Genomic DNA, 20700 nt, shown 5'->3' on the forward strand with positions numbered 1-20700 from the left:
TAACTTTTTTTTTCAATTTTTCAAAAAACATGGGCTATAACCCATCGTTTGTCATTTCGTCATTTTTTTCAAATCCTCAAAAATGATGAAAAACGGCGCGCTATAGTATGCCGTACGATATGGGCTATAGCCCATGGTCCAAAATGATGAGAAACGAGGATAACTTTTTTTTTCAAAATTTCAAAAAACATGGGCTATAACCCATCGTTTTTGTCAAATTGCGGATTGCGGAAATTGCGGCAATGGTAATTGCGGAAATTGCGGAATTATTTTTATTTAAAAACGGCGCGCTATAGTATGCCGTACGTCGTACGGCATACTATATCGCGCCGTTTTTCATCATTTTTGAAGATTTGAAAAAAATGACGAAATGACAAAAACGATGGGTTATAGCCCATGTTTTTTGAAATTTTGAAAAAAAAAGTTAGCCTCGTTTTTCATCATTTTGGACCATGGGCTATAGCCTATATCGTACGGCATACTATACCGCACCGTTTTTCATCATTTTTGAAGATTTGAAAAAAATGACAAAATGACAAAAACGATGGGTTATAGCCCATGTTTTTTGAAAAAAAAAGTTAGCCTCGTTTCTCATCATTTTGGACTGTGGGCTATAGACCATATCGTACGGCATACTATAGCGCGCCGTTTTTCATCATTTTTGAAAATAAATGTAATAATGAAAACAAAATGTGTATGTCTACTTGGAAGTTATGCACATTTTATGATAGGCCACTCCCATTGCATCTCCCCCACCCCTTTTAGCCAATTGGTCTGAAAGCACATGACCTTCATGCAACATTTCAGTCTTCTACAGCAAATATTGTAGCTGCTAGAGGGACGTTTAGGAAGATTTGACAAAACCGCTGGCGGCCATTTTGAAAAATGGCTGCCACACCCACCAGAATAAGAATTTGGGATGGCCCAATATCCAGTTTCGTTACCAATATATCTGTCAAAACTTCTGCCAAATTTGGCGCTTACGTCATAAAATGAACGATAGGTTAGCTATGCCGCCTCACTATGGAACGAAAATCATCCCGAGACCATGGGCTATAGTCCATGATCTTGGAATGATTAGTCTATTTTTTTAAATCCTCCAAAATGAAAAACGGCATACTGAAAAACGAGGATTTGAAAAAAAGTTCCATGGACTTCTAATATGGACCCCCAACTGACTGCCGAGTGTGACCGTGGACTGCCATTTTTGGTGGAAGGAGAAGAGAAAACCAAGAGTACCTTCGGGCTTGTCCCTAAATAGACTTGTAACCCAAATGTAGAGAGTACAAACGCAGTAAAGAACCTGGGGGTTATCATCTCTGAAAAGGCAACAATGAGCAGAAAATGAACCATGTAAATACAACAAATTGAGGGCACCGCAGGGAGTTGAACCCCATTCTGGTAAACCAGTAGTACCACACCAGTGCCTTAGTTTGTTTTGTTGTAATTTACAGGTCCAAAAGCAATCACATTCATAATAATTTGAATCATAATGGACTATAAATGATAGCCATGATTATGTCTTACAATTGAAATCGAGAAGAAGACTAAGGAAAATTCCTCAGACATAAACTAAGAAAATATTTAATTTTTCCGTGCTCATAAAGAGCTGCAAAGTGCTAAAAGTGAAAAGTGCAGCAGAAAACCTTTGGGTCATAGGCCCATCGTCAATGCCTCGCCTACTGACCGGCATGAATTAAGTTTTAGCTGCAAATGGCAGCATAAATAAATCACATCAATACACACCACATAATGTGATGTGAACTGACACGATGAAGCTTCACTCGCACATTATAAAAGACATACATCACATCAATCCACATCACATACCTAACCCTAGCCCTAACCCTAAATTCATCATGTGATGTGGGGATGACGTGATGAAGCCTTACTCACCAATGTGAAATGATACGAGACATAAACACACATCACATACCGGGCCTGTGTTCATATGTGATGTGGGCTTAGATGAAGCTTTATACTCACAAATTGGATCTGATAATATAGCACAAACAATGCTCTTATGACCTAGAGGTTTGCTGCTGGACTTCTCACTTAAAGCACTTGGAGCGCTTTATGAACATGAACAAAACAAAAAGATTCTTGGTCTCCGCCCAAGCAGTTGGCCTTAGGTTTGTGGCCAGTCTTTCTAGCCAGTTGTCCCACATTTCTATTTTAAAATCTACATGTTTTCAAAAGAATTGCCCACATTTAAATATACATTACAATTTATGCCATTTGTGGACGATTGACAAATTATACGAGGTGCAAATTATGCAATGGCAGAAGCATTCTTTGGACCCCAGTATTTGTCAGCAATACAGCAACACTATGAACATGAGAACACAACATACATACAACACTGAGGATGACATTAGAAAACAAGAGCAATGAACAGAGTGCATGGCGTGCAACGAGCTATCCGCAATTTGTGAAATAATCACATAAAAATATCACATAAATGCACATCACATACCGGCCTGTGTTCATATCTGATGTGAACTGACGTGATGGCGCTTTACCAGCAAATGACACAACGCAAATGACGTGAAACGATACAGCTCCAATCAAATGATTAGAAACTGTATGAGAGACACGACCCGACACACGCACCACATACACTAGTGAAGAACTAGTGATAGATAGGAAAGAAAGAAATGACTTATGAAAAATAAAGCAAAATGCGATTAAAAACTCTGACCAGAAAAAACAATAACTTTATTAAAGCAAAGAATAGAAGAGAAGATGAAAGGTCGGGGTAGAAACCGTGCATGTTCGATACTAATAGGTTATATTCAATAATGGATGATCTTTGCATCGTGAGCTTGTAGATCAGCTATTTGCTACTTTAGTGTGTGACACTGTAGCATGACCAAGTAAGGAAATTAATTTACAAAAGGTTGAACTATGGAGATACAAGGTTTCTGCCCGACATCAAAAGATAATAAACTACGCCCACTTACCTTCAATATCAGCACTAAACAAAACAAACTAACCAACGAAGAAAATCTGCCATAATTTTCTTCCTGTTAGTTTGGACAGATCTACAGCATAGAAGGCTGTAAACAGTGTTAAGCAGGCTACATGCTACCATAATGATACCGGAAATAAGTTGCATGACGCCAAATCACATTTTGTACACACAGTCCACTAGTGAAGAACTAGGGCAATGGGCAAGGAGAAATTAAAAAAAATACTTTTTTTTAATTTAATTTAAATTAAAAGAGAAAGGAAATAGAAATTCTAATAACTCGACACAGAAAACAGCACAGAAAGACTACAACAGAACATACATAATGTGATGTGACGTGACGCGACAGCTTTACCCGTAAATTATGTTAAATACATAAATCACATTGCGGCATGTGATGTAGAGTGGCATTATACACAGATTACGTGAAACGATACACGGTGCGAATGACAACCTATGGTATGGTAGCATGTAGCCCACTTACACAAGCATCAGGAATCAAAAGGTTCATTACTAACCTTCACTGCCAACAGCACCCAGGAGTGGCAACAGCACTGTACCTTCAATACCGACGTCGCCTTGTCAGCTTCACGTTCTGAAATGACAAGAAAAAAATATATCTATTTAGTTGTCGGCCTACAGGATGACATTTTGTAAGTCATAACAGTCACTGAAAGCTGTGTCACCAATATCTTACTTTATTATTGTCACAAATTGTGATTAAAGCTCCTATAAGCAGTAATGTCAATTTTAATGATTTTTATTTCATTCAGCAATGAGTAAAACACACATGATTTAGTCTCTGCGATACATCTAGGGGCCACAATCTGCAGTCAAAGATATTCCTAGAAGCTTTGTCATTGGTCAGAGAAAAAAAAAGAACCCGGTCAAAATGACTGACCAATCAGGAAGTAGACAGGCAAATCGACCAATGACAAAGCTAGGAACATCTTTGAATGCAGATTGTGGCCCCAAGATGTGTCAGAGACAATATTGTTTTACCCATTGCTGGCAGTCTGAATACCAATTTTTTTTAAAGTAATTACATTTGACATATTGCTTATAGCAGCTTTAATGATTCAACCCATTAAACGGCGACTTCACCCCTTTTGCAACCAGAGCTTATTTTAATGATGTTTGGGAGACAAGAAACACTTTCCTGGGTTTTTTTATGTGGGTAATCGTCGTTTTTAGATATGTAGTATTTCAAAAGTGTCCATGGGCTCCATGATGTCATGGACAATGGGCTCACTTCCTCCCTAGACTACATGTTGTCTCAGTAAGACAGCCCTCCCCTATGCACAAGGAGCAGTGCACCAAAGCATTATGGGAATTGTAGTCTGGGTAGGAAGTGTCCATGAAATCATGGACACATTGAAATACTAACACATAAAAACCTCAGTAAGGTTTTTCACCCAAACATATGTAAAATCATATGTATGACAATGAATGGTCAACTTGACATGTAATGGTGACACTGCCCTTGTTTCTACTACAGCCACATGTAATCCAGGTACATACCATGGGGGGGCTTCCGTCGCTCAGTTGAAGATAGCCGGTATTAATAGAGCCGCGTAGGTTGTATGGCACAATACGTCCCGAGCACCGTACGCCTCGTAATCTCAGGGAGCGTTCGTTGACACCGTTATACGTTTCAGCTCAGCCGAGTAGACACTCTATTATCAATACCAGCCATCTCCTGATGACCCCATCCAAGGTCACACATGACACCAAGGTCACATGATTAACCTGCAAGACATAAATAAAAACAACATTACTCTTTATCCAGATTTCATACATTGTAAAATTCATATAATATTTCACTTTATCGTCTACTCAGGCTTATGTGAACACTGCAGACAGATTTTAAGTTGCTTGATTCAGTATTTAAATATTCATTTTAGCTTTTTAGCATTTTAACTTAAAAACTGTCTGTAGTGTTCACATAAACCCGAGTAGATAATACAATGACAAAAAGTTAGTTTTTTAAAGTGAATTGTCCCTTTAAGATATTGGTAAAAAAAAATCTAAACTTCAAAATCTACATTATATAACTTGAGTCAAAGTTAAAAGGTTTTGGCATCAAAATGTACTTAAACATTTCAAATGGGACAATCTGCATACTTGGTCATTTTGAACTGAAAAAAACCTTTTGAAAATAGCAGATCTAAAAGCTCACAATGTGTCACATCACATTCACAATGCATTGTGAGCTTGTAGATCAGCCATTTTCACAGACAAGACAATACTTTTGTTGCGATCAAGGCCCAAGGCCTCAGTCACACATAAGCATATGTTCTGGGCTCTGCCTGCATGTGTTTGATTGCCCCCCAAAATCAAACACAAATGTTTGGTTAGCCCCGCAAGCAGAACCCAAATGTAGTAAAGTTTCTGACACTTTGATTACTTTACACATTGGGTCCTGTTTCACGCTGGGCTGCCGCCAGTTACGCACACACAAATACAATGTAAACACGCCATGAGAAACGATTCTGCGCGCTTTTACCATGTTTATTCATGTGTTGACATACGAATGTGCGAACTATAAGTACCTTACATACCATACCGACACATCTCCTGTGTCGCGGAAGAAGTTAAGTATTTTTAATCCATGATTGATTAAAAATGTCGCTTCTTCCTACCTTGTTTATTGACACCTCATTGTACCGCCTATCTGGCTAGCTAGTGGTGCTACAGCTATGACGGAGCAGATCAGAGGCAGGGACGTAGCCCGCAAAGCCAACCGCACATCGGGAGGCGGTACAATAAACGGTAAATAAACAAGAAGAAATCAAAGCGACATTTTTAATCAAACATGGATTAAAAATACTTAACGGCTTCCGCGACACAGGAGATTTTATCAGAGGTATGTAAGGTACTTATAGTTCGCACATCCGTAAGCAAACACAATAAAAAGCGCGGTAATAGCGCGCCGATCGACGAAAGGTTGAGTTTGTTCATATCCGCGTTCCAACAATCGCATTGGAAAATCTTAGCATGGCCAGGAACCCTATATAAAGCGACAATCAAATTTCATAAAAGCTTTATGTAGGGTTCCGAGAGGGGCTAATGTTTGGTCAAAGCATGTGCCTCCCATTGGAAATGCATTGGGGCGGCCATTAAACAGACAAGACAAATGGTTTTTTTGTGTGATCGAGGCCCAAGGCCAAAGAACGAGTCCTATAAAAGGACAAACATTGCTGACATTGTTGTCCATTTAGTGTCACAATAAACAACAGTCTTATAAATACTCTGTTTAAACAATAAACAGTCCTATAAATCATCTTAATGTCTAAACAACAACAGTGCTCAAGGATAAAACCGTGTTTCTCAAACAAACGCTTCTTACCTTGGAACAAACAGCTCTGCTCACAGACAGCATGAAGTGGATCCCAAACCAAACAGCATGCTGGGAAAAAACATGGCCGCTCCTATTTAAATCCAAAGCCCCGCCCACTGGATCCGGTCACCTGTTCAACTAGTCCGTCCGTCATTGGTCCGTTAGTCAGAGTGATTTGTGTTTTGATCATCCACTGTTGATGTAACTGCTGTGTGCACCACACACACACACACACACACACACACACACACGCACTCATGCGCATTATTTCACCCTTTGGTTGGTTATAAAGGCTTATATTAATAAACACAAGGACGTGTGTGTCTGTGGCTGTCTGTATCAGCCTTTATAGGTTTGTTTATTCCGCCATCTTGTTTGATATTTGTTTGAGTGTCACCACCATCAGCCTTTAACAGGTGTTCAATCAGGCAAATGAGCACCAGCAGCCATCTAGCAGCTGATGCACTCTGGGAGATGTAGTTGTTGAGACTGTAGAAGTTGTCTGAGGTGTCTTGTAGAAGATCCATGCTCCATTTATGAGTTTTAACTCAACAATAACGATTCATTATGAACTAATAACCTATAAGCTCATCAAGTGTGGTAGGACAAGGTGTCAAATCTTGAGGTCCTGCAGAAGTGTGGTCTACCCAGTGTTGAAAGCCTGATCATCAAGGCCCAGTTCCGGGCAGTAATGATACTGCCTGTGATACTGACACGATACTGATACGATGTAAAACTTTTCTCAACGATATGACCCGTAATTACATTATTAACTGTGAATTGAGCGGCTACATGTAACACATTATTACATGATTACATTATGCAAAAATCCATTATTATGTTATGCTCTCATGATGTATTACATTGTGACCTTATTAGCCTACATTATATGGGCCTTTACTACATTTAGGTTATCACATTATGAACTGTTATTACATTATGTGCCGTTATTACATTATGAGTTGCTATATTAGACTCAGTATAATTATGATATTCTAACTACCATAACATCCCTGAAACTGGCACTGCTGGGAAGGCAATTCCCAGCTGCCTTTGGTCTAGACCTCTGGGTTTAAGTAGAAGCGTTTATGACTGATTGGACTTGATGGCTCGTGCTGTTCTTTGGTCAAGAACTGGGGGAACCACCTGGAACTCTGTCCTGTAGTGTGAATGCAGTGATAAAATCTTCCCCGTGTCAGGCTAGTTCAGGATAAAATGCAATTATTTCACATAGCCATCTTTGTGTTTCTTTTAATACTCTACGTACGGCATACTATAGCGCGCCGTTTTTCATCATTTTTGAAGATTTGAAAAAAATGACGAAATGACAAAAACGATGGGTTATAGCCCATGTTTTTTGAAATTTTGAAAAAAAAAGTTAGCCTCGTTTCTCATCATTTTGGACCATGTCGTACGGCGTACGACATGGTCCCATATCGTACGGCGTACGATATGGGCTATAGCCCATGGTCCAAAATAATAATATATTCACATAATATGGAAAATGTTTAATGTTATAGTGATGTTGGTCTTCGTCCTGTGTACTGGTTGATGTCCAAATGTATGCAAGTGCAAAAGGAAAAACACTGTGGCCTCTGGTCTGACACCAACACCATAGTGGTAGACTTTAGCTGTCAAACTCTTTATTTGACTTTGTCAAGTGCAAAGCATGGGAAGTGCTACGACTGCAAAATACAAGGAATACATACTGTAAAATGCCATATGGTACAAAAACAATGAAGACAAAAAAGCGCTTTAAAAATATTAGATTTTTAGCAAAGATTCATAACAATGTACACAATACAACACATCGACAAACTACAGAACATGCAGCTGGGCTTTGGCACTACGCTGTTGAATAGAGGGGGAAAGGGTTAATGAGGCACCAGTGTAGGAACCAGCTCGTATCCCAATGTTCTCTTTAAACCTGTGGCATGTTTATAAAATAGATATGCTTTTTGGGATGTAGCGCTTCATTGAGGCTAGCAATATGAAACACCAGTGCTTGGACCTATATATATGCCAGCGCAGCACATTAACAATACTCATAATGAAACTGAAGAATATATACACCGAGAAGCACCAATATATACATATATTTACACACTGATTAAATTCGTCATTTTTTATGAACTATTGAAATGCATTGTTTAGTGTAAAACATGACATTAAGAGGACTTGGAGGAAAGGGGTGTACTTAAGGGAAAAAAATAGAACCTATACTCTAGGCTTTGGCATGCAGCAAACAATACGAATATCAACTGTACGTCAGTAACCGCAGCAATGGTCTCATTTTATTAACAGAAAGTACACACCTAGAGTGGCTACCTGCTTTTTGGCTGGAAGGATCAATGTTATCATGGGATGTCCTGGGACACCCAAACAACGTATCCAAGAGGTCCGAAACCACTACTACATAAATACACAGTATGCTTGTGATTCACCTGTCCGAAAGCACATACTGACATACTATTTAGTATGCCAAATTACTTTCTTGTATGTCCGAATTAAGTGAAACCCTACTTAGTAGATCCTAAATAGTAGGCTTGAAAATAGCATAGGCCTTCCTGCGTTTTACGTAGTGCGTACGATGTACGTATGTGGTAACAGTAACCAGACTGAAAACCTTATCACCCCTATTTTGCTCCCCAGTTGTGTTGGGGATAAGCTTCGTATTGGGTCCCTGAGATGTGCCCACTGGACACAGGAAGTATGTGTCTTGGTATTACAGGCATGAGAATCACAAACAGACAACAAATTTCAAAACAACTGTTAGCGACTTCAATATCTTGATAATGCTCATTAGGATAGTCCTGTAATGTAGCCATTTAGACAGAAAACAACACATTGTTACATAATTATGGCATTGGATTATCAGCTCCACTAGGAAATAAAGTGCTAGGTACAAAAATGAATTACTTGGTACGGTATAAACTCTTGGTGCATAAATGATGCAGAAGCTTTGGCAATGCTTTACGGTTACAATACAGTATGAGTGAAGCTTTATCTATTTGGTTTTGACACCAAGCTTATTACTTTTAGAAGACACAAACTCCCTCCCTTATAAAAAAACACATCTACTTCAGAACAAAAGTGCTTTTAAATTAGAACCATACTGAATACAATACAACAACAATAACAAAAAAACATGTTGCAAAGATAATCAAGATCATTTTGTTTCCTGAAGGATTCAAATGTATGGGAGCGTAGCTTTATGATGGGAGAGAGGTCTCCTCAGACAAATCCATGTTTGACAGGCACAACTTCCTCCCTTCTCATCTTTCTACTACTTTCTATTCTTCTTACTTTGAACTACTACAACATGCTACTTCACTTTCTCATCTCTTTCTCACTTATTACCTCTGCTTTACTCCATCACTACATCCTGGTCAATGGAAGTTCTGAGTCCTGAACAACTGGCTACTGGGATCCTGAGGCGCACCAGTCTGCTATATCCCCTTTTGTGTGTGTGTGTGTGTGTGTGTGTGTGTGTGTGTGTGTGTGTGTGTGTGTGTGTGTGTGTGTGTGTGTGTGTGTGTGTGTGTGTGTGTGTGTGTGTGTGTGTGTGTGTGTGTGTGTGCGCGTGTGTGTGTGTGTGTGTGTGTGTGTGTGTGTGTGTGTGTGTGTGTGTGTGTGTGTTTGTGTTTCGATACCTGTACCTAGTCCTGTGTTTGGTTGTTAATGCAGCATTGTGCGTGTGCCTGTCGATTCCAGACCATTAAGACTCCCGGAGGAGACTGTTTTCAGACAGGCCACAAGTAACCCATGGTAACCTAAAAAAAACAATATAGCTTCCTTATTCTTGCAATAATACATAGACAACATAATAACAATCAACACAACACAATACAAGAGACAAAACAAATGAGATACAAAAAGGCAAAACCTCTTATGCATCGTCTTCAGTCTCACTGTTTTCAGTTCAGTCCTACAGCTAAACACAGTTCCTCAGGTGAGCACAGCTCTGTGCTCTTGTCAAAGGCCCCCTTGTGACCTCCAGGGTCATGTGGGGACGGGGAAGGGGTCTGCTTGGGTCCAGAGACGTAAAGGACGGTAAAACATAGTGGATGTTTATAGTGGTAAATGATGACGTGCCGTTCTCTGAACCATTTCAGTTACCAACTGGTGACCAGCACCTTGTTTTCCATGCCAACTAACACAGTCAAAGGCTTTTGGAAACATGGGGTAATGGATAATTGCTTAAAATATGACCTATTCCCTCTATTTCCATAGATTTGATTTGTCTCATAGACTATCTGAAGCAGGTCCCCAGTATATACATTCCCTCTATTCCCTAGATTTAGAGATGGGCAACTGGAGACAAAACCTGCTGTCTCTCATCTCAACCCAGTGTTCACTCTAGAATCCTTATGTTTTCTTTCTATATGAGCCATTAATTCGTCTCTGTCCGGGCATGCTGTGAGGGGATTCATCAGGGTTTGGGGTGCCCAGAGACATGCCTGTTTGGGTTGGGATGCACCTTGTTCTTGAGTGGTGGCGGCTTGCGTTTGCGCTTGCGTGTGGGAATGGTGGTGGTGTGAGCTGGGTGGTTGAACAGGCTGGAGGGGGGACAGGGGGTCTCTCTCTCAGTGGGGGGGTCCCACTCCCGAGCTCCGAGCAGGTGGGCGGCGGGGGCGACTGGCGTGGGTGCAGGGGTTGATGGCACTGACGGAGAGGTCGGTGCGGATGCAGCTGTGGCTGTGCGCACAGAGCTGAGCATAGACGGAGTGGAAGGGCTTATTTTGGGTGCTAAGAAGAGAGCAGGGATGGTTTTAGAAGGTGTGGTGGCTGCATTAGGCGCAGGGGTGGGTTTGAGCGACAAGACAGGGGTGGGAGGAGCTGTGGCAGTCTGCATTCTGGAGGCCAAGAGAGGAGCCGGGGTGAGGGTGGCGTTGTGGGCGGAGGAAGGTCTGGGTTTGGAAAAAGCAGCGGGCGTGGCTACCGGAGTCTGTCTGGGGTTGGCTACAGTGTTCCCACAATCCTTTGCCTCTCCACTTCTTTCTTTCTTACGTCCCCTTTTGTCTTTTTCTTTACCCGCCTTCCGTTCTCTCTGTCCAGCAGAGTCCTTGTCATCTCCCTTTCCTTCCTTTCCTCCTCGTCTCTCTCCGCTCCTGCCTCTCTCCCCACCTCTGGCCCAGCCTCGCTCCCTGCGTTTCCTCTGCACACGCTCTAGACAGCACTCTGTGTGGTACAGGTCCTCCGTCGCCATGGCGACCCGGTCCAGCTGCTGCAGCAAGGCGTCCAGGGTGGGGAGGAGCCTCCGCAGGGAGGCTTCCGTCTCCGCCCTCTCCCTCCAGCTGGCTCCTCCCACCATCACACCCGGACTCAGCCCGAGCCCGAGGCCCAGGCCCAGGCCCATCCCCGGGGCTTCAGTCAGGCTGCAGGGGCTGGAAGAGGCTGGACGCCATGAGGCCTCGGAGCCGGCGTCTGCGCTGTCCGGGGTGGGAGGCGACTCAGGGCCGTCCAGCGGGGGGAGGCAGAGGGACTTGCAGTCGCTGGTGGAGGAGGAGCGGGAGGGAGGCAGCTCCATGCCCTCGAAGCGCACTTTATGGCGAAACTGAGAAGACAGACAGAAAGAAAAGAGAGGGAGAACAAAAAAAAAGATGATTGTTAAGTTAAATAACTCAGAAACTACAAAACATTTCAAAGTAAAAAGTTCCAGCATGTGTGCCCTCAGTAAACTGAATAATAAAAAGTGTGAATGGAGTTTCTAGGTGAAAGTGATCTGCCAAAATCTGCCATTGAGCCCCATTATAAAAGTCTCAAATTTGAAAGCACTATATTTCTAAAACTATGACACCTTTCAAAGATTCCTTTTCAGGCAAACATGTCCACTGTAAGATGAACCTAAGTAGGCTAGAATGGGGTTGGTAGGTTTAAGTATGTAGGACTAGTAGCATGCCAAGGTTTGTGCTATTGCCATTGAGAATGCATTGGGCCTTTAAGTTTTCTGGGTCATTCCAAATAATTCTGTCCTCGCCTTTCATCACTTTCATCTCTTCAAGTTCCTTTAGATATGAGAGTGTAGAGAGACACGAAACCAAGGACAGAGAGAAAGGAGAAGCATGTAGTAGGGAAAAGTATCCACACCCCGTATTCATAAGCTCACAAACTATACTGGAGACAGACAATACCTCAACCTTTCGGCCTACATCTTAGGTGCAATGAGATGATGTGTCTCTTTTATGCTTCAGAAAGGAGAAACCTCTGGGTGATCCATCGCCACTAAAACATCTCCCCGCACCTCTAGCTGACTGGATTCATACAGAACTAATGGTGGGCATTTAGGATGAATAATCTGTTGGATAAATTTGATTTGAAGTGGAATGTGTGTCATATTGTAGGCCCTTTGTGCTATCTATGGTTTTGATTGTTTGCTGTTATTTCAATATACTGTACATAATGATACAGTAGATGATGATGCATTATTGGTCGTTAAAACTATGTTATGTTTTTATTTTGTCTATCCTTCTTTTCTTTTCTTATTTTTGTATATCTTTGTGCTCTCATATATAATGTGCATGTACATTTGTATTCTCTGTGTGTGTGTGTGTGTGTGTGTGTGTGTGTGTGTGTGTGTGTGTGTGTGTGTGTGTGTGTGTGTGTGTGTGTGTGTGTGTGTGTGTGTGTGTGTGTGTGCGCGTGTGTGTGTGTGTGTGTGTGTGTGTGTGTGTGTGTGTGTGTGTGTGCGTGTGTTTTGTGTACATTTTCTTACTCTGATTTTCTTTGGAGGTAAAACTCAAATAAAGTGATCAGTAAAAAATTAAAGAAATGAGAAAGTCAAGCAGACAGGCAGAGAGCAGACCACGTGGGAGTTGGATTGGAACTCAGGCCCTCGCGGCTCACAAGGAGCACATGGTCTCAGGAGCCACCATATAGGCATCACCATACCTTTAATCAGTGTGGTCCAGCGACCCCAGGGGTCCTTGAGGGGGTTCCAGGGAGTGCAGTACTAAGTTCAAGTCAGGTATTTGGTCCAACGTCAACCTACCTCAAACCCTAACCTAACCATAACCAACATGCACGGAGCAGCGCATGTTCACCAACCTTAATCTGGTCGCCAACCTCAATGCATGTTCGCCAACCTTAATCTGGTCGCCAACCTCAATGCATGTTCGCCAACCTTAATCTGGTCGTTTTCCGCATGTCGCGGAAAAGGCTGTCCTGTCCTGACCCCTTATCCATCATTTATACATTATGGATAATAATAATAATAATAAGTGTGGATTTGGACTGTTATTCGTCTCAACTGCTCAATTGCTGTTATGGCCGATAACCGATATAACCGATGTCGATATGATCTCATTCTGTATTAAGAAAATATAATATTTTTTCCCATTCTGAAAAAAGGCTTATACACAATTTGCAGGCGTACGTAATTAAGTACGCAACGTAATTATTATAAAATAAAAATATCTGCTAAAACTGATATATTAATATACTGATACCGATTACCAATATATCCTGTTAAGGCCAATTCCGCCGATACCGATGTGTGCCGATTAATCTCCCATCACTAGTGTTACGGCCAGCCATAATTAGGTTATTTTGTATTTGCTATTATCTGTTGTTTCCTGTGTTCTGAGGGGGAGAGTTGATGAGATGAGAGGATGAAAATTTATTTCTTGTATTGAAGATGTATTTGTTTCCCTGGCACAAAAGGGGGAAATAAAAACACAAAAAGAGAGTTGAGCCAGAAGGCAAAGGTCTCTGTCTACCGATCAATCTTCGCGCATACTCTCACCTATGGTCATGAAGTGTGGGTCATGACCGAAAGAATAAGGTCGCGAATACAAGCGGCCGAAATGAGCTTTCTATGACGGGTGGCTGGCATCTGCCATAGAAATAGGGTGATAAGTTCAGTCACGCGAGAGAGACTTGGAGTAGAGTCACTGCTACTTCGCCTGTAAAGGAGCCAGCTTAAGTGGTTCGAGCATCTGGTTAGGATGCCTCTCGGGCGTCTCCCTAGGGAGGTCCTCGAGGCACGTCCCACTGGGAGGAGACCCCGGGGCAGACCAAGGTGCAGTTGGAGGAAACACATAAACTCACTGGCCTTGGAACGTCTCGGGATCCACCAGGAGGAAGTCACTACCCTGCGACCCGATTACGGATAGACGGTTGAAGATGGATGGATGAATGGATGGATGGATGGATGGATGGAAAAACTAAATATACATATCAGTATCAGTATCTGCTATCGGCAAAATTGTTATTTTAACATCTTTCAAGAATTTGAATTTGAATCAACTTTGAATAAGTTAAGTCTAATTTTAATCCTATATATATTGTACACACATTGGGCCAAATTCACAAAAAAAGAAATAGGCCACCGTTACACTGTGGCGGAAACAGATTATCGTATTTATCTGTCCGATCAAGCTACGTTGAGATGACGTGTTATTCAGAGAGTGGTGTGTACCACAGGTACGCAGGCGTATCGCAGGTGTATGTCATACTGAATGCAGCGGGTGCAAAGTGATCGGAAAAGCACCCGACAACCTCATCTGCATAGATCCACGCCCCATATCGCACCATAAAAGGCTTCAAGCATGACTCAGCAGACAGCAGTTTGGTCTGTCAAAAAAAGAAAAAAGGCTTTGCAGACGCAGACTATATAGCGGCTTCACAGCTGCGGTCACTGCTATGAATATAGCCCGCACTCTATTAATGTAATAATTCTACACATGTAGGAGCAGGACAGTTAGGGCTTTTATGTTATGTCGTTTTTGCACCATATTACCACTGTAGGTTACTATGTATGTACAAACTGACATCAATCCATCAGCGGAGCACGCACCGTTGGAAGTTACAACGGTGCGTGCTCCGCTGAAGCAATATAATTATAATTTATTGAATTAAGTTCGGGACCAAGGCGGGTGCTCACTCACACCTTTGCAGAGGTAAAACATATCCGATATTTAAAATATCGGATATATGTCAATGCAAAAGCCGTCTTTTGAGAGAGAGCTAGAGAGAGAGATAGAGGGAGGGGGGCATGGGCCCTCGACACTGTTTGCGTGATAAAGAACAGTAGCCTATACATTCATAAGTGAATAATTATAGGCCTACCTCGTAGGCCTGGGATCCTCTTGTCTGAAGAAATTATAATCCAGTGAGTTTATCCAGTGAGTTAAACTATTCTGTGTGTGGCATCCATGCATGTGATCAATATCAATATACATGATTATGTTTGTGAACAAGCGCGAGTGGAGGTGAGCTGGCTTAAAACTATGATATGACTGGCCGACTTTCAAACACGCTGATGCCATTCATTAGGCTAATGTGGTCTTCTATTTTTTATATAGGGCTATATAGCCCTATTCATTTTCCAATGTGAATCGGATCGGCAGCACGCTGCTGTCTGCCCCCCCCCCCCACACACACACACACACACACACACCGACCGACAGTCAACTGACTCAAGGAGCTCCGTAACTAAAGAATTTCAATAGGCCTGCCGCCTACTGCAGGCATTACTACACTAAACAATGTTGGATTCGTAGTGCAGAATGCAGATAAGCCTATGTTCTTATTATAATTGTGAGTTTGTTTTTTAACATGCGCGAGAGACGATCTACAAGCTCACAACGCGTTGCACTGCGAGTAGAAAGCTGTCAAGTGAGAAGCGCAATCGCGCTTGCTATAGTAATATCCTAATAAATAAATAAAAAGGTGTCGGGCTTGCAGGGGCAGTTTCTGTATGGGACTATAGGCTAACTTGCCTAGAATGCATGCATTTAGGCATACAAGTGCACTAAGCTTTTATTATATAGGCTATCATTTCTTTGTGCTGATCGACCAATATGTTGGGGACACATGCCTACATATTTTATCTGAGATTTGGGAACAATTTATTGATTCAGCATGAAGACTAAAGCCTTCTGAATAAATCTATATGCAAGTGTATGCTTCCGCAAATTTCTCCGCCACCTAAAGGCGTCCCGTAGGATTTGACGGAGTTTCCGACCAACCTACGTGAGCGTCAAGTTCACGGCCATTTCCATGAATTCCAAATTAATGTCCACGTAATCCACGTAAATGCCTTTCCGCTAGCGTCACGTCATGTTAATAATAATAATAATAATAATAGCTCAGATTTATATAGCGCTTTTCTGAATACCCAAAGCGCTTTACAGGGAACACTAAGAACAGACTTTATTAAGAGAAAAAAGACAAAATAAAACATAACAGATACAGGGTTAAAAAGATAAAAGGATAAACGAGACGTCAACTGGGGAAAGCTATTTTGAAGAGGTGGGTTTTGAGTGAGGTCTTGAAAGAGGGGAGAGAGGGGGCAGCTCTGAGGTGGTTGGGGAGTTCATTCCAGAGTTTGTTATCAGCGTAAACGCTGCTGTGAATCTGGCCCATTGACTATTTGAAAAAGCCTATCTATAAGCTCACAATGCGTCACGATGAAACGCGTTGTGAACTTGTAGATCAGCTATTTACAAGAAATTTGAGCAAAATTAGTTTTTATATTTTTGAACATTGTAACCCATTTTTTGCCCTGTTCTAATTGAGTAAGCTATCTTCCTGTTCACGCAACTCTCCCTCTGCCAGCCTGGGGAGAGCCCTGAACTGAGCTCAAGCTTCCTTCAATGCATGAGGAGTCCAAGCCGCTTCTTATCACCTGACAGGGGGGATTTTCCCCTTGGTCAGGACGTAAAAAGTGTGGGGCCATTTTTTTCAAATTTCCAATCTAATGTGTAGAATAAATAATTAGACACATTAGATAATATATATACACATAGAGCTCTTCACGGGTTGCAAACTATAATGGACCTCTGAAATTGGTTCTGAGATCTGAGTCGAGCCGACATAAAAAAAGACGCACCCGCGGCACCCATTATTTAATGGAATGACATTCATTTGCATGTTTTCACCTCGATGAATAACAAGTAATCCATGATCACACCATTGGTTCCACGGAGGTTTGATGCGTTTTGTGCGTGTGTTCTCCTCTCAGCTCATATATTGCTGAGGTAATCTGATCCCTGGTCAGCCAGTCTATCATAGCAGCCCGAGCCCCGCGGGCATCCGCTGCTTTCACACAGTCTACAGCCAGCATACAAACAGTCTACAGCCTGTACACAGTCTACAGCCAGCATACAAACAGTCTACAGCCTGTACACAGTCTACAGCCAGCATACAAACAGTCTACAGCCTGTACACAGTCTACAGCCAGCATACAAACAGTCTACAGCCTGTACACAGTCTACAGCCAGCATACAAAGCAAACCATGATTTGTTGTGTATTAGCTTGTCTGACACCTTGATCGAGTTGAGACTGCAGTTACTGCACATATAGTGAAAATGGTCATTGCGGCGAGAGGCAAACATGCAGCCAATACACAACGACGATTACACAACAAAATGGGAACAGTGCTAGACCACCAGTGCCGGTCGGGGTAAATAAATAAATAGACCAGTCATCCCTCAATATAGTGACCCCGCCTCCGGTGCCCCTGTTCCAACCAGTTCCTTTCCCCTCCATCAGTCTCCCCGGTTGACCAGGGGGAGGCACTATAGAGACCAGGATTACTGCATGTATTTTGTGAGGGTACTGTACTTACCCGAGGGGACACGGGGAGAACATGCAACCTGTATAACCCTTTGCTCTTAATAAAAATCCAGTGCAGCGATAGTTCATTGAGACACGGAAGGCAGAAGGTTTAATATATAATCCGCCCCTTCATTCTCTATCAGCAATTCATTCTGTTTCTTTAAATTAGCTGTCTCTCTCCATGTCAACTCCCCTCACTCTCATTCGCTGCCAGCTAAGTCACTCACGCCCACATTCAATCGGGTGTTCTTTTTAAGCAGTCACTAGCCTGTACTCAGTCTTCATGCTTGCTGACTCTGTGGGCTGTATTTTGCGTGTCTTAAGTACCAGGTCTTATTACTTAACTTAAGACCTGGAGGTGTGATCAATGCCGTTTGGCTATTCTGAGTGTCCAAAGAGCATTGATCACGCCTCCAGGTCTTAAGTTAAGTAATAAGACCTGGTACTTCCATTTAGGCCTGAGATCAGATTCTAAAAATGTCTTCTACATCCTGACAGTTTTCTGAAAAAGCTGTGTTTCTATGGCAATCGTTGTTCGGTTTTTCAGAAATAGCAGACCTACAAGCTCGTAGCGCGCCACTCGGTGGCACGCTGAGCTTGTAGATCTGCTATTTTTCAATAGCTAAAGCATAACATAATGCTAACACCAAAAGGGGTTCTGCTCTGGGGTTTTATAGATCAGAGCTGTGTCTCGGTGCACAGATAATCTGAGATATCAAATGTGATATGATATCAGATGATATGATATCAAATGTGATATGATATCACATGAGCAGAGCCACACCGCCATACTAAATGCAATAGCTTTGCAATAAATGGTTAATGGTCATTCTGAGCTGAAGTGTTTCAATGAAACATATTTGACAAAAAAAAAGACTTGACATCCTTGAAATGTAAAAGTGTGAGAAGCGCTGCTGTACCTCCTTGGCCCTGCTGAGGCCCATCCACATCTTGAGTCGTCGGAGGAACAGCTCCACCATCTCATAGTCCTGCAGGTCTAGCGCCGGGCGGTACAACTCGGCTCTCGCCCGCCGGTAGTTCCGCAGCAGCACCGAGGAGACCAGCCACAGCAACACCAGCCGGAGTGCGGCGAAGCTCACGTGGAAGGCCAACGAGCAGGCGGAGCTAGAGGAGGGACCCGTGGATGTCTGACCGGGCTGCCAAGACAGCAAACCACGCCCACTGGCACCCAGCAGGACGAGACATGCGGAGCTTACACTGCTGTAGCCGTCAAGCAATGAGTGGAAGAGCTAGAGAGTGAGAAAGATGGGGCGGATAATCACATTAGTTATGTGCAGCGATCAAAAGTACATTTACTTCAAGTACCTGGGTACCATTTTTAGGTACATTTATTTTAATATTATTTCCATTTTTCTAAAGTTTATTTCTACTCCACTACATTTCAATGGCAAACTGAAATAAGTACATGTTGTAAATATATCTAAATGCCACTGCATGTGCTATGCTATTTCCTGTGACATTTAGTTTGTTGTTGTTTTTTCTTCTTCTTACACTCTCTCCCCATTTCTTTAGTTTCTTGTAAACAACAAAATGATGGAGCACAAAAACCCATTTCATCTCAACTGGGTCAGGGAGAAAGGTTGAAAGACAGATTCATTATCAATGCATTGGGGAAAGCAACAGAGTGCATAATGTATAGAAATGAGGCTTTTCTCGACAGCTTTTGGATAGATGCTAGATTTGATATTCATGAATGTACTGTTACAAGGATAAAGTGAAGGTAAATGGCTCTAAAAGTCAACAGCCCCCGTGATCTGTGAGCATGTGTGGCTGTCTGGCAGCACTCGCATAATACTTGTTATGTACTGTAGCAGATACTAATGGAAAGCAGGGAGGGAGAGAGTTACTGAGGCAAGGAGAAATGTGGGGTTTTTAAGGCCCACAGGATATTCTGAACACTGTTAAACATTAGCATAGTTTGTCAACATTCGATGTTTGTGTTTGTTGCAATGTTTGTTGGCGTAAAGATTATTTTGAGTTTGAATTAGTTTGGGTTCTACTAGCCAGGAGCTTCCCGCTTTAGTTTTTTCCCCTACATTTAGCTGGTGCGGCTTATATTCAGGTGTGCTTTATAGTCCGGAAAATAGGGTACGTCTTCTACTACTACTACTACTATGCTTTTTCTGTGATGCTCATACCAGCCAACAATATTGTCTGGCTTTCATAATCATCACCTTTCCAATATTGTTAATAGCCTTAGAATGTCTGTATTCCAAATACAAAACCATACTGTATATCAGTTCTATCAGAGCAGTTAGCAGACTGACCACGTCAGCATGTAAACTTGTAGCACTGCGTGTATACTCACCCAGTAATTAATTCCCAAGATTTTGAGTCAGATATTGTCCTCTAGTTTCATATCCATGTGAAACTTCTGGCAGAAAACATATGTTATGTAAAATATCGCCACTTTTACATGAGGAAAAGCTAGACTGAAAATATAAAAAATGTTTGGGAAGCACAAACATATGGCGCACACAATTGACAGGTATGTTGTGATTGGTGTTGGGTAATTCACCACACACAAAACCTATTTTGTGTGTCCCATACATTTGTGCTTCCTAAAGTTTTGATATGTTCAGTCCTGCACTCATTCCAGACCCCTCGCCGGAGAGAATGTCGTGTGCAGCTCGTGGAAAAGTGGAGATATTTAACTAAATACACATTTTCTGCCAGAACTTTCAAATTAATATGAAACTAGTCCCCAAAACGACAGTCCAAGTCTTAGGAATGAATTATTGGGTGGGTGCACAGGTAGTGCTATAAGTGCAGACGAGGTCAGTCTGGTAACTATATGGAAATATA

At 42.1% G+C, this 20700-nt stretch overlaps 1 protein-coding gene across 1 annotated transcript in view; it reads right to left on the reverse strand.

Annotated features, from left to right (window-relative positions):
* Positions 1–7932: 7932 nt before the first annotated feature.
* The window catches only part of pkd1a (polycystic kidney disease 1a), a 110723-nt gene continuing 97955 nt past the window's right edge, over positions 7933–20700 (reverse strand). The window contains exons 55-56 of the mRNA XM_080759624.1: positions 18795–19124; positions 7933–11868 (exon numbers count right to left, since the gene is read on the reverse strand). Coding sequence (XP_080615750.1) covers positions 10744–11868; positions 18795–19124 — 1455 coding nt within the window. The 3' untranslated portion in view covers positions 7933–10743. The remainder of the gene's footprint in view (positions 11869–18794; positions 19125–20700) is intronic.

The sequence above is a fragment of the Protomyctophum bolini genome (assembly GCF_963924005.1).
Source record: "Protomyctophum bolini genome assembly, chromosome: 3".
NCBI lineage: Eukaryota > Metazoa > Chordata > Actinopteri > Myctophiformes > Myctophidae > Protomyctophum > Protomyctophum bolini.